The following is a 16,049-nucleotide window of genomic DNA, read 5'->3' on the forward strand; positions in this document are numbered from 1 at the left end:
TTTAATCAAAATCCAAATTTAGAGCGGAATCCAGCTTGAATGTTGTGTCCATACTTGCCCCAACTGTTCAGGGTTCAACCTCTGCGGTCGTATAAAGCTACGCCCTGCGGAGCATCTAGAATTTTATCTCATTCGCTCGTAACTTAATTTTTATTGGACTTTTGTAGGTCACCTTGGTTTAACTTTTCATGGTTCAATAATTCTTGTTAAGTTTAACATGATATGGTACATCAGGTTTTTATTACAGTAACTTAGTTTTGTAATTATAGGTATCATTATAAGTAAGAATTGTATATTTGTTTTGATATCAACTCTTTTCGTTTAGTTTCAATATGCTAGTAGTTTTAAAAAAAAACCTTTGGCTTATTTTTTAATTTAAGTGGAACTTGGATACTGTTAATTAATAATGACATTTTCTTTTGTTCTTTTTATAGATGTAGTTCCAGACATTGTAGTGGTAGGGAAGCCTCTAGGTAATGGGTTTCCTATGGCCATGGTTATCACTTCTAAAGAAATAGCTGATAATCTCAGTGATTACACTAATACTGTGAGTACCAAAGGGTCAAGTTTTAAATTATAATTTTACTAAATTGGTTATGTAATTATTCTGTCATAGATAAATGTGAAAGGAAATCCATTAAAATTATTCCACAGTAAATTTTCTCTAATCTATGTTTCATCTTATAATTTAATCTTGTTATCTGAACTTTACAATTTTGTATGACAATCTGTAATTATACACCCGCATTACAGGCCCGTAGCCAGGAATTTCCAAAGGGGGGTTCGTTTGACTCACAAACTCGACTTTAACAGTCACAATTCGAACAGAACATCTACTTTAACAGTGCTTATTAGTTTTCAAGGGGGGGTTCGTCCGAACCCCCCCTGGCTACGGGTATGCATTAAAAAAGCTGGATATTGTGTTTTACCTCTGTCTGTCCGCCTGACCGTCTGTACCATGAATATATTTCATCAAATCTTTTTCAGGAGCAACATCATAAATATTTTTTGAAATTTGGTTTCAGGTTTATATAAGTCAGCTATACTGTGTGATGCTTTTTCAGATTCATCACTCAACAGCTCCTTGTTTAACAAACACTTACATATTTTTACACAATTAAAATTATCCAGTTGCAGTGGGGTTATCAGTGAGCAGTAGCTTGCAGTTTCACTCGTTATTTCAAATTTTGATGAGAACAACTGAATGGATTGATGGCAGTGCCAACTTTTACTACTATTGTGCTACTAGGCAGTCATCAAATCACATACTAAGGGTTTCATAACAAGTTATGACGGGAACAATTAGTTTTTATATTATATCTTAAGATTACTCAAACTACCTTAACTGTAATTAACATCACAACCTTTTACAAAAGGTGAATCAGTTGAATATTACACTAACCACAGCACTTCAAATGCTTTTTGGTAGAACAGGGTAAGCATGTGCATATAAAAATGTAAATTTGACAGACCAGTAAGAGTTTTTCTTAACATGATAATGATAATCCAATCTTTTATATAAAAAAGAAGATGTAGTGTGATTGCCAATGAGAAAACTCTCCACAAGAGACCAAATGACACAGAAATTAAACACCTATAGGTCAATGTATGACCTTCAACATAAGCAAAGCCCATACTGCATATTCAGCTATAAAAGGCCCCTAAATCACAAATATTTTGATTTAACGAAAATGCTATATATATAACAATTTTATTTGACTTTCAGTTTGGAGGGAACCCAGTTGCATGTTCTATAGGTCTAGCAGTTTTAGATGTTATACAGAATGAGAAGTTACAATCAAGTGCAAAATCTGTAGGCAAATGTTTAAAAGATGGATTAAAAGCTATTGCACCTAATCATCCGATGATTGGCGATGTTAGGTATGTATCAGCTCTTCAAGGTTAAAATGTTTTATGATTGATTTGTAATTATATGTATATAGAGAGTTTTAAAGGGTATTTATAATGTGAAAATGTTGCACCATTATTGTTAATTAAGGTAAATGCTTGTAGAAACCCTTTAAATATTGTGAATGGTGAACCAATTATATATGGTTGTTTACTGTTGTGAAAAAATCCGAAAATGTTTATGTGATTTCTGATTTTTTTTCAAAATCGATAATAAACCAGAGACATTGTCTCAGAAAAATGAATCTGTTCTAAGTATTCTAAATATATGTGGGCTGCAATAGCTTCACATTTATAACCAAGTTTTGTTTAAATGACAGGAGTTAGTGTTTATAGTCAATTTAAAGAATCAGTATAATTTCAGGACTTTAATGATGTATTCTGCTTAAGATCTTTGCAATAACAACATTATGTGGTTTCAATAATTTTATTTTATTGTATTTTGAAGTGACTGAATTAGTATACCTGTAATGAAATTATATCTTTAACACCTGCTTCTGACAAATGGGGAATTTTATATGTGTATATATAAGTTATTCCAACTGCTTCATACACACAGCAATATAATTTTATGTACATAAATGTGTTTTACAGAGGGCGAGGGATGATAGTAGGCATAGAAATAGTTACAGACAAGGAGAGTAGAAAACCAGCACCAGAAGCTGCAGATTTATTGTCTCACAAGTAAGTATCTATTGTATAATTATTATACCCCCGCTTTAAAAAAGGGGGGTATACTGTTTTACCTCTGTCTGTCAGTCCGTCCGTCAGTCTGTCCGTCTGTCAGTCAGTCCGTCCCATGAAACTTTCGTCACATTTTTCTCAGGAACTACACATCCACCCTTTCTGTAATTTGGTATCAACATTTATATATGTCACCCATACCGTGTGATGCGTTTTCAGATTGATCACTTGACAACTTCCTGTTTACCGAACACTTGTATGATTTTACACATGATAGCCAAGTTGAAAATTTCGTCACATTTTTCTCAGGAACTACAATACAAGGATTTCTGAAATTTGGTTTCAGGATTTATATAAGTCAGCTATACTGTGTGATGCCTTTTCAGATTCATCACTCACCAACTTCCTGTTTACCGAACACTTGCATATTTTTACACTATTAATATTATCCACTTGCGGCAGGGGTATCATCAGTGAGCAGTATCTCATAGTTTCACTTTTTTCTTGGTAGATAGCAATGGAAAATAATAATTTTCTTATGATTACAGGATTCATACAATGTTGAAATTTAACAATATTTAAATTATTTCAAGAAAACACCTACGGCTACCGGTATTGATATTTAATGAACAATGCTACAATAATTTTCATAGAAATAAAGAAAGGAGATATGGCCACGGTATAATTGCCAACAAGTTTAACTATCCAACAGAGTCCAAAGAAGCTGTATTGAAGCAATTATAGGTCATTGTATGGCCAACAACAATTAGCAAATCTTAAAAATCAAATATAAAAGACAACAACCAATGAATTTCAGACTTCTGACCTCAGAAAGGCACTTACAAAAGGAGGCAGAGTTAAACATGTTGTTTTTTTTACAAAAAATTTCAAAACCTTAAATGGCTATTTCCACAATCCCTGCCATGCATGTAGCAAAACTGAAATACAAGTAGTTAACATCTAAAAGGTTTAAGTTGCTATACAGCTGTATGGTGTTTTTTTTCAAAATATATATTACCTTTTGACCCTATCCAAGAAAAATAAGTATTCATAGAAGTAGTTGTGAGTACCAAAAAAATACCTTTATAAACCATTTTATTTTTAGGTTAAAGGAAAACAAGATAATTATTGCCAATGAAGGACAGGATAAGAATGTGATGTTAATCACACCACCACTGTGTTTTACATGTGATAATGCAAGACACATCGTACAGGCAATTGACACAGCATTGGCAGAAATAGAAAAGGGTGCCTCAGAGGCTGGATTAAATCAATCTAGTTTTGGAGAGAATAGGATGGATATTCCGTTAAATATACTATCAATGCCATCAACATCAGGATACTCTTCAGAAGAGTCAGACTTTGACTCAGATCACCCAAGTAAGCGAGCGAGATATGAGGAAGTGGACTGATCAACTAAGTCTCAAGGAACAGAAGGGGGCATTAAATGAGCAAGAAATCTTTAAAATCTGTGATTCCTACCGTTTCTCAATGTATAATGTGTTCATGCTCTTGTATTACGTGTACATGTACTTTATGATATTGTTTTGATATTATGTATTGTTAACTATTGAATAATGATCATGCAATATTTACTTTTTTATTTGATGACATTCATCAAATGTAAAGGATATTTTTTACCATTGACTTTTACCAATTTTTAAAGATTTTTAAAAGGGTTTTATTCAATGGGAACCAGTCTAGTAATTAATAGGCAACAGGGCCTGTATTTGATAGGCAACAAAGCCTGTTTTTAAAACATGAAATTTGTCATCAGACCCAACTTGTTATATTTTCCACGATTTAAGGAATTAATAGTTATAATTTTGATATGGTAAAATACTTCAGTATTAGATTAATGAAACCTGAGGATAGGTTCTTTTTTAACATCAAAAATTATATAACATAACAGAAATTATGACGGGAATAAGTTTTTTATACAATCGGTAGAGAGTTTTAAATTTATTGTTCATTCCTTACTCAATGATTTAGGGTATCTCTAAAGTTACCAATTGTTTTTAAAAGAAAGTGAATTTTTCTTAATGTTCTAATGTAATGATTTGTAAAATATAAAAATATTTGACAAATTTAGTACATTTTACTGTAATTTTAATTTTTCTAAAATCTATATTTAAATAGCTTTTATATGGACTTTATCATCTTTCACCTGTATTAATATTATTTTACCTGAAAGCAGATAGTAGAACCTAGTTTTAATATAAAATGAAATTCCATTATGATAGATTTTATTATATAACATTGTTTATTAGATAAAGTAAGTTTTATTTGACAATCACAAAATCAGCTCATTTAATATTTTAAAACTTGTAATAATATTTATATACTGAATGTTCATGAAGTTGTTTAAATGATTATTTACCTAGTGCAATGCATCAGCTATGTGTTTTAATAAATGCTGTTGTATGTGTATGTTATCTTGTTTTGTAAGACTTGCTGAAGCTTTATAGTTGAAGTTCCTTCAAATCACTGTTAAAAATTTAGATTGTTTTTATACTTCATTTTTGACAGTCCTTTACCTTTGTTAAAAATGATAAAGTTTTTAATTTGAATTCCTCTTTCAAACAAATATGCTTATTTTCCATTTGTCTTTTTATACAACCGCAAATTTTGAAAAAATTTTCGTCGTATATTGCTATCACGTTGGCGTCGTCGTCTGCGTCGTCGTTGTCGTCGTCATCCGAATACTTTTAGTTTTCGCACTCTAACTTTAGTAAAAGTGAATAGAAATCTATGAAATTTTAACACAAGGTTAATGACCATAAAAGGAAGGTTGGTATTGATTTTGGGAGTTTTGGTCCCAACATTTTAGGAATTAGGGGCCAAAAAGGGCCCAAATAAGCATTTTCTTGGTTTTCGCACTATAACTTTAGTTTAAGTTAATAGAAATCTATGAAATTTTGACACAAGGTTGATGACCACAAAAGAAAGGTTGGGATTGATTTTGGGAGTTTTGGTTTTAACAGTATAGGAATAAGGGGCCAAAAAGGGACCCAAATAAGCATTTTTCTTGGTTTTCGCACCATAACGTTAGTATAAGTAAATAGAAATCTATGAAATTTAAACACAAGGTTAATGACCATAAAAGGAAAGTTGGTATTGATTTTGGGAGTTTTGGTCCCAACAGTTTAGGAAAAAGGGGCCCAAAGGGTCCAAAATTAAACTTTGTTTGATTTCTTCAAAATTGAATAATTGGGGTTCTTTGATATGCCGATTCTAACTGTGTATGTAGATTCTTAACTTTTGGTCCCGTTTTCAAATTGGTCTACATTAAGGTCCAAAGGGTCCAAAATTAAACTTAGTTTGATTTTAACAAAAATTGAATCCTTGGGGTTCTTTGATATGCTGAATCTAAAAATGAACTTAGATTTTTTATTATTGGCCCAGTTTTCAAGTTGGCCCAAATCGGGGTCCAAAATTAAACTTTTTTGATTTCATCAAAAATTGAATAAATGGGGTTCTTTGATATGCCAAATCTAACTGTGTATGTAGATTCTTCATTTTTGGTCCTGTTTTCAAATTGGCCTACATTAAGGTCCAAAGAGTCCAAAATTAAACTAAGTTTGATTTTAACAAAAAATAAATTCTTGGGCCTTGATATGCTAAATCTAAACATGTACTTAGATTTTGATTATGGGCCCAGTTTTCAAGTTGGTCCAAATCAGGATCTAAAATTATTATATTAAGTATTGTGGAATAGCAAGTCTTTTCAATTGCACAGTATTGTGCAATGGCAAGAAATATCTAATTTCACAATATTGTGAAATAGCAAATTTTTTTTTAATTAGAGTTATCTTTCTTTGTCCAAAATAGTAAGCAAGAAATATCTTATTGCAAGATTTTTTTTTAATTGGAGTTATCTTCCTTTGTCCAGAATCAACTTAAATCTTTGTTATATACAATATACAATGTATATTCACTTTTTACTACCAACTGATAAATTTAAATAATCTTTACCATTCAGTGATAACAAGCAGTTTTTTTACATTTTATTTACAGTTTATTTTATGATGTATTTAAATGAGTAGTTATTGTTGCAAACTCCATTAGAATATTTTAATTGAGATTAGTTTTGGAATAAGGGAAAGGGGGATGTGATTAAAAAATTGGGTTCAATTTTTCTCATTTGAAATTTCATAAATAAAAAGTAAATTTCTTCAAACATTATTTTGAGAGGATTAATATTGAACAGCATAGTGAATTGCTCTAAGAGAAAACAAAAATTTTAAGTTCATTAGAACACATTCATTCTGTGTCAGAAACCTATGCTGTGTCAACTATTTAATCACAATCCAAATTTAGAGCTGAATCCAGCTTGAATGTTGTGTCCATACTTGCCCCAACCGTTCAGGGTTCAACCTCTGCGGTCGTATAAAGCTACGCCCTGCAAAGCATCTGGTTTATATTTGCAATTATTTTTTTTTAAATACAGTTATATTTTTTTCATTGATGTATGCTCATACATAATATATACAAAATCTTACTATTATAATTTATGGTCTATAATTAATAAAGTTTTCTATTAGGTCTCTATGCTAACATTATTATTTTAAAGTGTTGATTACCTGATGAGTATGAGTATAGCAGCCTTCACCAGCTTTCTCTACAAATAAAAAACTGACCAATCAATCAATTAAAAGTCTTTTAGAAAATAAAATCTATATAATACTTATAGATAAATTCTTTTTATTGTTTATCAGTTTTATTGTTTGTTTACAATTTGGTTTTTTTTCTCTAGAGGACATTCCAACATACTTCAATATAACATCTTCCGAACAATTCCTGTGCGGTGTTTTTAAAGACAACAAATAAGACAGGTTTCTACTTTGAACCAGTAGTCAGCTCTTCAGTGTTGACATGAATATCAATTATATGGTCATTTTTATAAAATTACTATTTGTAAAAGTAATTATTATTCAAATACAATTCCTGGTAGCTTTGGTAACTATTAACTTCAAATTTCAAGATACATGTAATTTTCCTCTTTTTGTTGTACATTTAATTTGTAAAAATGAGTTGTAAAATGTTTTATGTCTAAATATAGTATTTATATTTGTAATGTTTATTATATACAACTACTACCTCAAAGAGATCACCGTTCTATGAACAAAACATCTTTTTGTTTATATCCATGGACTTGTAGTTATTTCATTTATTTGAGAATGAAATATTGGAAACATTTTGCTATGCTTACCATTTGAATATTCAGTTTAGAGTTTTTCCCCAAGAGTGATCATATTAAATTGTGAAATTTGTGATTCAATAGCCAAAGAATTATTCTTCATACAACAAACCTTCTTTGGCTTTCAAAAGGTCTTGTGAGATTTTCTCAACACTTAGCATCTTATCCTTGAACTGCATGGCCAAATTTAACTGATTTTTTTAGTTATGCATTTTTTGCCTGTTATCCTGAAATCTATAAAGATAAATAGAAACTTTAAAAGGAGAAATTATCAGCAGTGTATGATCTATAAACATGCCAACATGACTGAAATTGTCAGTTAACTTAATAGAGTTATATCCTTTTTATGATGATTTTATGCCCCACCTACGATAGTTGAGGGGCATTTTATTTTCTAGTGTGTGTGTCCCAGCTATTTCGCTTCAGATTAAAGTTTTAGGTCTAGGTAGATTTTGATGAAGTGAATGAAAGTGATGAAGTTTTAAAAATTAACTTGTAATTTAGTACACATGTTCCCTATGATATGATCTTTCTAATTTTAATGACAATTTAAGAGTTTTGACCCAAATTTCACAGTCCACTGAACATAGAAAATGATAGTGCGAGTGGGACATCCATGTACTGAGAGCACAATCTTGTTTACCTTTTAAGTGGCTAATGTTGAAGGTGCAAGTGAGTGACACAGGCTCTTTAGAGCCACGATTTAAAATATTAAGCTTTTATGGCAGAACATTAACATTAAAATGTAAGAAACACTGAGGTTGTGAGTTCAAACCAGGCTTGTGCAGGTACACTCGACTCCAATCTTAATTGACTAGGATACTCAGTTTTCCTACCTGCTTCCTCCACCAATAAAAGCTGGCTGCCACATAATAGCCTAAATGCAGTACATTCAAGTGGCGATAAAACACCAAAAATCAAAATCAAATTATAAGTCTCAGTGAAAGTTTGTCCAAAAAGATATTTTATGAACAAAATTGAACCTTGATTATTGCTTGAGTCTTGTCATTGGCATTTATACCACCAGTTATTAATATAAGGATGAATCTTTTTGACATGTATTGGATTGTAAAAAGTGAAATCATTTGATTTTGTGGTAATTATATTTGTATGGTTAGATGTTTTAGTATTGTTTCACATCTTTAAAGGTTGGCACACTTGCTTCTATCTAAGTTACTAAAAGAATGAATATCGTTATGTAATTTCTTTTTCTCTACCCATGAGAAATACCACAAGTCATCTGTTTAACACTGTGTACTATAGTTGTTGTCTGTTAAACTCCATATTGTTACATATCACACCACAGAAAGACCAGATTGTTGTTGAAATAAAATTGTTTGTATCATTATTTACTTCTGAGTGATTTTTGTTTTGCCTTGATGAAGTGGAAAAAACAAGACTTAGGCAGGCTGTTTCGGGCATCGGCACCAGAATGGATGTCAACAATGTATAAGTTTGTGATAAGGTCAGTTTAAAGAGAACTAACAGTGTTAAGTCCGTGGTATTTGGTATGTAGTTGTATAAGCATTAGCTTATCTCATTTCCATATATACTCAGCATTTGCATAATATAAAAATAACATAAAGGCGACACATATCTGTGTCCACAGTTTAATATATTTCTTAGTCATAGCTTGAAGGAAAATACATTTGTCAGGGTGTGGAATATGGTAAACGGTCAGTGCAAAACAAAAGGTAAAACTTGAAACAATACCATTATTATTATTTTGCATGGTCTTCCTTTTGAATTTCCAGTGGCACTGGGCATCATCCAAGATAATATTTAAGCATCAGATTGTATGAGACAAATATGTCTGTATGTTGTATCATAACCAACAAGTTGAACTTATGATGGATTCAAGTAAAAAGTCTGTAATACGAAGTTAACAATTATCACATAAACATAATATTATCAATGATCAATGAAAATGAAGTTAGTCAGATAAACCATTTTGGACAGACATCCACACAGTACAACCATTCTATACACAATATAGTGGTCCTCCTTCTTTAGAGTACATGAGAAACAGATCAAACCATAAAATCTTAAAATTGACAAATGAACAATGAAAATGAGGTCAAGGAAATATGAACCTGGCCAGACACAATCATTCCATGAACCTAATATATAACCACATAACCACAAAAATCTACTATTGTCCAATGAACCATGAAATTAAGGTCAAGCTCAGATGAAAGTGCGCCATTGGACATGTACACCTTACTTTCAGTCCACACACCAAATATACCTCACCTACTATTTATAGTATCCCAGAAACAGACCATGTCTCTTTAACCATAATCATTGACCCATGAAAATAAATCAAGATTTATTGAACTTTTCATTATATAAATGAAGACCTTGAAAGGAACCCATATACCAAATATAGTTATACTATTATTCATAATAAGAAAAGCTACCGAAAAAATTTCATATGGTCACTGAACCAAGAAATTGAGGTCTATATGGACATATGACAGATGGAAACTCAAGGTATCATATGCATACAGGTTATACAACTACCAGGTCTATAAGCTTCTCAAATATAAAGCTTAATACAATATTTTATAACGTTGATGGATTGTAATACCAATTACTTCCATACTACTGCATTTGTAGCAGGCAAGTCAGAACCCCAGTCCAAGTTGTAGGTTAAATGTTATGTTCAGTAGCTTTCTTTTGTTGATATGGTTCATAAGTGTTTCTCATTTCTCAGTTTTTATATAATAGATAAGACCATTGTTTTTCCCATTTGAATGGTTTTACACTAGTAATTTTTTGGTGCCCTTTGTAGCTTCCTGTTTGGTGTGAGCCAAGGCTCTGTGTTGAAGACTGTACTTGACCTATAATGGTTTACTTCTAAAAATTGTGACTTGGTGAGGAGTTGTCTCATGATTGGCACTAAACCCACATCTAGTTAATGATCCTATGGTGATATTCTTTCTGCATCAGTTAAAAAATTTAATAAAAAAAGCCATTGTTTACAAAACAGTTTATTTGATGACAATATAGGCTTCCAGCAGTGTACAACCTTCAGTTAACAATTCAGGGAATACATTTAATAATATCTGCAAATCAAATTATAATATCTAATTATCTGCAGTATACACAAATACATTATGTCTTCTCTCAGCAAATTTCTTGGACCAAATAAAATAATACAACTTCTCAGGACCTTATGATATTTAATATTCTATTAATTTATCTGTTAATACTTTTATTTCTCTGATATTCATTGTACTTTTCATTTTGGCATTTAGTGGATAAGACAAATTATTCATTTTGACAACTTTCTTTCAGATCTTTGTTTAAAGAGCATGAGAAGTTTATTTCATATCTAGTCTGGTCTGTGTGAATGGAAAAAATATTTTGTACAAGTTTTACAAAGGCATCTATAAAGCATCATAATAGATATACACAACAGAGATAATTCGTTAGCATAAAATAACAAAATAAATATTAAAATATGAGGATTAAGTGAAAAGAATTCATTGTTATATTTTATATGATTCTGAATAAAATGCTGAATGGATAATCAAAATCTTATACAAAAATCACTTCAGTTACTTGTCTTCACAGACATTCAACAGAGTTATGTATAAAGGGAGGTAATTCAAATTAAAAATTACACAAAATAAAATTATATCCATAAATGGAAACCTACAACAATAAAGACTCATGGAATGATGGGCTATGAAGGAAATCATTACAACTGGTCCTTATTTTGTAAGCATTATTTGCTGTAAATAGAAATAAAAGAAATTTCAAAAGTCACTTTATTTTAAAATCCCATTTTTTGCATCTAAAATCTGCATCTTGGTCCCTTTGTCTCCTATACATGTAGTTATCTAATCTAAGGTATTGATCAAAATCAGTAAGCAAGACATTATACTTTGAAGATGCACATGCCTTGAATTTATCTGAAGAAATACAAAAACTTATGGAGTTGGATAAATATTCATAAAACTAACTCAGATGAGCTGTAGGGGGTATATATAAATTTGCGTTTACTTCATCATTTCAAGTTGATGGATTTAAATATCATATAGCATTAAAAAAGGTACATAATGACACATACATGCCAACTACCTGGCTCTATTGAAGTGCACTTACCCAGAACAGGTAAAAAGGGGACGCTTAAGTAAAACCAGAATGATTTGACAACAGAAACTATTTGACTGTAATTTATCAATTTTAACATTTAACAAAGGAAGTTTGTTATTAGCTAATATCTTTTAATAAATTATGTGGTATGATTGTCAATGACAAAGTATTGACCAAAAGTAAACAACTGTTGGTAAATAAATGGACAAAATGGCTCTACTTATTGTCTTAAGAATCTGAAATAACAAACAGATGAATATGCTTAAAAAGGTTTTATACTGTGAGTTATAATTTATACTGTATTGCACAATTGAGGTTACTATATCCTAAACGCAGGGCAGTATAGCTACTTTAATCTGAGATACCATTGTCAATCTGATCAACAGACCAGGGCAAATATGTAATCACTTTGTATGTAATCTTTAAGTTTACCATTTAATTAATTTTTTGATTTGATAATGATTCTGCTTCAACTTAAGTCAACAGAAAAAACCTGTGGACAGTAACTTCACCAATAATGGCTTTTAATTTTTTAAATGAAAATATATAGTCATTGACATCATCATTTAGAATCATGTATTAATTTTATAACTAGATGTTACATATTTTTGTATGACAATCTCTGTATGCTAATTTTCAGGAAACAAAATATAAACCTCGATTATATACTGAATTAACATTCAACAAAAATATCATTTACCATAGCATAGATTATCAAAAAGGACAAGTTTTCACAAATTGTATTTTAACTAAGAACTACACCATGTTTATGGCCTAAATATAAACAAGACCTTTAGCAAGGGGTATATATTTGATGACTGAAGATTATGAAATAAAATGAAGATCATTTGTTATGTGAATCATTTAAATCTAGCCGACAAAATCTTAGCATCTCAACAAATCAGGAAAAAGTTGGGAATACCAACAAATGGATATAGAAATTATTACATTTTGTGCGTCTAAAGTGCTTTTCAGGATCGCCTTTCATCAATTATGCTTAATCTGAAACAGTTGAAAGCTAAGCGTGTCTTAAACAACAGTCTACTTTTTTTTAAATCATAACAAAGCAAAATTTCAACAGTTTTCATCAAACCCTGCCTAAACCACTTATCAAAGGAGGGGGCATTTACGAAATAACACACATCATATACAACGTCATTTGTTATCATTTATTTAAATGCAGTATTCCATTTTAGAAAAGTTATTTTCATACAAGTCCTAGAATTTATCATAATTTCAAAAGATGATCATACACATTCATCTAAAATTCATCACTGCTTAATTCCTACCAAGGCATTTGTGAAAATTAGAAACTTAATACAAAATATTTAGTCAGTTTTATTCCAATTTCTGCTTATACTTTATAAGACCGATATATTAAACTATCCATTGTATCCATAATTTCAATTTTACAACTTAACTCTCTAACAGTTAAGGCAATTGTGAGTCAAGTTCAGATCACAACTAAGTTTCAGAGGTTTAAAATGATATTAAGAAAATTTATCCAATGAACAAAAGGATGCCATAAGAAAAGGTATTTAGGTGATTAAGTGAGCTTTATATTTTACTATATTTTCCCTGCAGTACTGGAGTAATACATGGCACTTGTTTAAGATGAAGGCTGAAAATGATACACTTTAAATATGGGTAATAAATAACACTCTTTCTACTACATGATCCCTTAACCAATAAATAAATATTCAACTAAATGTTGGTATTTTTTTTCTAAACTAATGCTACATAAAAGAAAGTTCATTAAAAATATCAAAATAAATGTTTTAAAATAAAAATAAAAGTATATAAATAATAATGAATTTAGTTGTAAGACATATTTCCTTTATAATCAAATTTTATCAGAAGGAACCAGAATTTGAATATGTTTATAGTTTAAAGAACTCATGAGAAAGAAATGAAAAGTGTTTTCAATGGTATTTCAGCTACAATTAAAGGTTATAAACACAACTATATACATAATTACTATACAATATGTAAGGCTCATTAATATATATATAAATGATAACAAACAATAGATATTTTGATTTATGATGAAACAGCTACCAACATGAGCATATACAGACCCATGAGTAGGCCATTAAATCTCTCTATCCATGATGAAACAGCTACCAACATGAGCATATACAGACCCATGAGTAGGCCGTTAAAATCTCTCTATCAGTACACTTATACACAAACAAGTTCACAAGGTTAAAAAAGTGTAATCGCTTTAATATTTTGAATAGGAAAACAAATAAAAAAGTTATATACAGAGGTTTTTTTTCTATTTCAAACTTCTAAACAAATAAGTAAAATCCAAATGTATTAGAAAGTAAGAAGAATGTTGAAGGTGTATCAATTTAAAAAACAAATTGTCTTGAATTGAAATATCTGTACATACCAGGTAAGTTTGTTGCAGAAACATACAAGTCCTTTACCATATTCAATATAAACATAATATATTGTAAGGTTCAAGGTATCCTTCACAGATGAAATAATTATTATAAAAAAATTGTTTTATTGACAGAATTTCTGCAGTGACTTATTCAATACTGCCTTCACCTACCCTTAGTTCCATATTGATCTATTCCAACTATTTGGTACTTTCCTTATTTTTCCTAGCTCCTTTTTAAAATGATGGGGTAAGATTTTAAACATTAAAAATAGTTTCTTCAATTTAATCATGAATTTTTAAGCATTTAATTCATCTGTACACTTGAAAGACTTGTGACTATCTTCAAATTTTTGAAGTACATACTTTATTTCTTAGTACCTCTTGAGAACAACAGAGTTTTGTAAAACAAAGTGAGATTTAAGACTTTTTTATCCTATTTTATTAAGCAGTTTCTTAGAATTCTTAGTTCATCCTTTAAAGTATGGTGTTAGACTGAACATAAGGGTTATTTTATATATGAAACTACACTCTTCAAACAAGAATCATAATCTTTAAAAAAAAATTGCAACTGAGTGGTCTAGAAAGATGAAACTTTTACAACTAAAAAATATATGACTCATTTCAAAATATAATTTTCGTAAAAACCAATTGTCATGTTTAAAAAAAAGAAGTTAATTTTAGGTATCAGATAAACTGAACATCATTAATAAAAAACAAAAATGGGGTCAAAGTCAGAAGAGGCATGCCAGATGAACATTTACACCTAACAATCATTCCATTAACAAGTATAGATGACATATTGCTTTTAATATCTGATAAACAGGTTGAACCATTAAACTTATGTTGCTTATTGATTATTGAAATAGGTCAGGTGAACCCTGTCTGATAGACATATATAGCAAATGCAGTTATCTTATTACATATAATTAAAAACTGAACCATGAAAATGAGGTCCAGGATAACAAATATATGCCAAAGTGAAATTTCACAAAATAAGGCAGCTGTTTACTACATGTTCCATGTATGAAGTATCACGGTCTTCAGCCTTATAAAATATAAAGCTCTTTACAAATCGTTGACCCCGTTGTCACTGTTGAATTGTCATTTCTTGGAATCATACTCTGCAAGGTTGATTGCAGGCTTGATGATGATACTGATTCGTTCTACTTTAAAAATGAACAACAAAAAATACACAAACAAAACACAGACTTACACAAACAAGACACACACGTACACAAACACAATCTCACATGATTAATGATTTACATTCAACAACTAGAAATTTGTTTCATTGCACTCTTGTGTTAATCAGAAAAATTATGCATATAACATGTATAACAAATGTTTCCTACAAGTTATGTAAACGATGTTAAATGATTTTACAAACTGTACACTACTAAAATACAATAATAATCAGCATATTTTATCATCTGTATTTGTTCTTCATCTTAATAATTTTTGTCCGACAAATATGTTCAGCAATGGTATTTAAAAAAAAGAAGAAGCCAAATGTATTTGTATCATTTACTGTTCACATGAATCAGTTGAACCACTATATATTCAACACTCAATACATGTATCAATAAAAGAACCTTCATCTTTCTTTTTGTTTAATTCAGTTAGTAGTATTTATAAGAAAACATTGTATGTTTGACTGTAGGAGGTCACACATGAACGCTGTTTTTGGCTTTAAAAAAGAGAGGGACTGAACAAGTTGAGAAATTTGAGATGTAATCACAACAAGAGAGGCTCACTTGTAAAAAT

At 30.2% G+C, this 16,049-nt stretch overlaps 1 protein-coding gene across 1 annotated transcript in view; it reads left to right on the forward strand.

Moving 5' to 3' along the window:
- LOC134725821 (5-phosphohydroxy-L-lysine phospho-lyase-like) overlaps nucleotides 1-6,185 on the forward strand; it is a gene marked incomplete in the record, with an annotated part of 14,332 nt that extends 8,147 nt beyond the window's left edge. The window contains 4 exon segments of the mRNA XM_063590011.1: nucleotides 435-547; nucleotides 1,727-1,881; nucleotides 2,503-2,592; nucleotides 3,698-6,185. Of these exon segments, the coding sequence (XP_063446081.1) occupies nucleotides 435-547; nucleotides 1,727-1,881; nucleotides 2,503-2,592; nucleotides 3,698-4,004 (665 nt within the window).
- Nucleotides 6,186-16,049: the final 9,864 nt, after the last annotated feature.

This window comes from Mytilus trossulus, chromosome 7 (genome assembly GCF_036588685.1).
Source record: "Mytilus trossulus isolate FHL-02 chromosome 7, PNRI_Mtr1.1.1.hap1, whole genome shotgun sequence".
Taxonomy (NCBI): Eukaryota; Metazoa; Mollusca; class Bivalvia; order Mytilida; family Mytilidae; genus Mytilus; species Mytilus trossulus.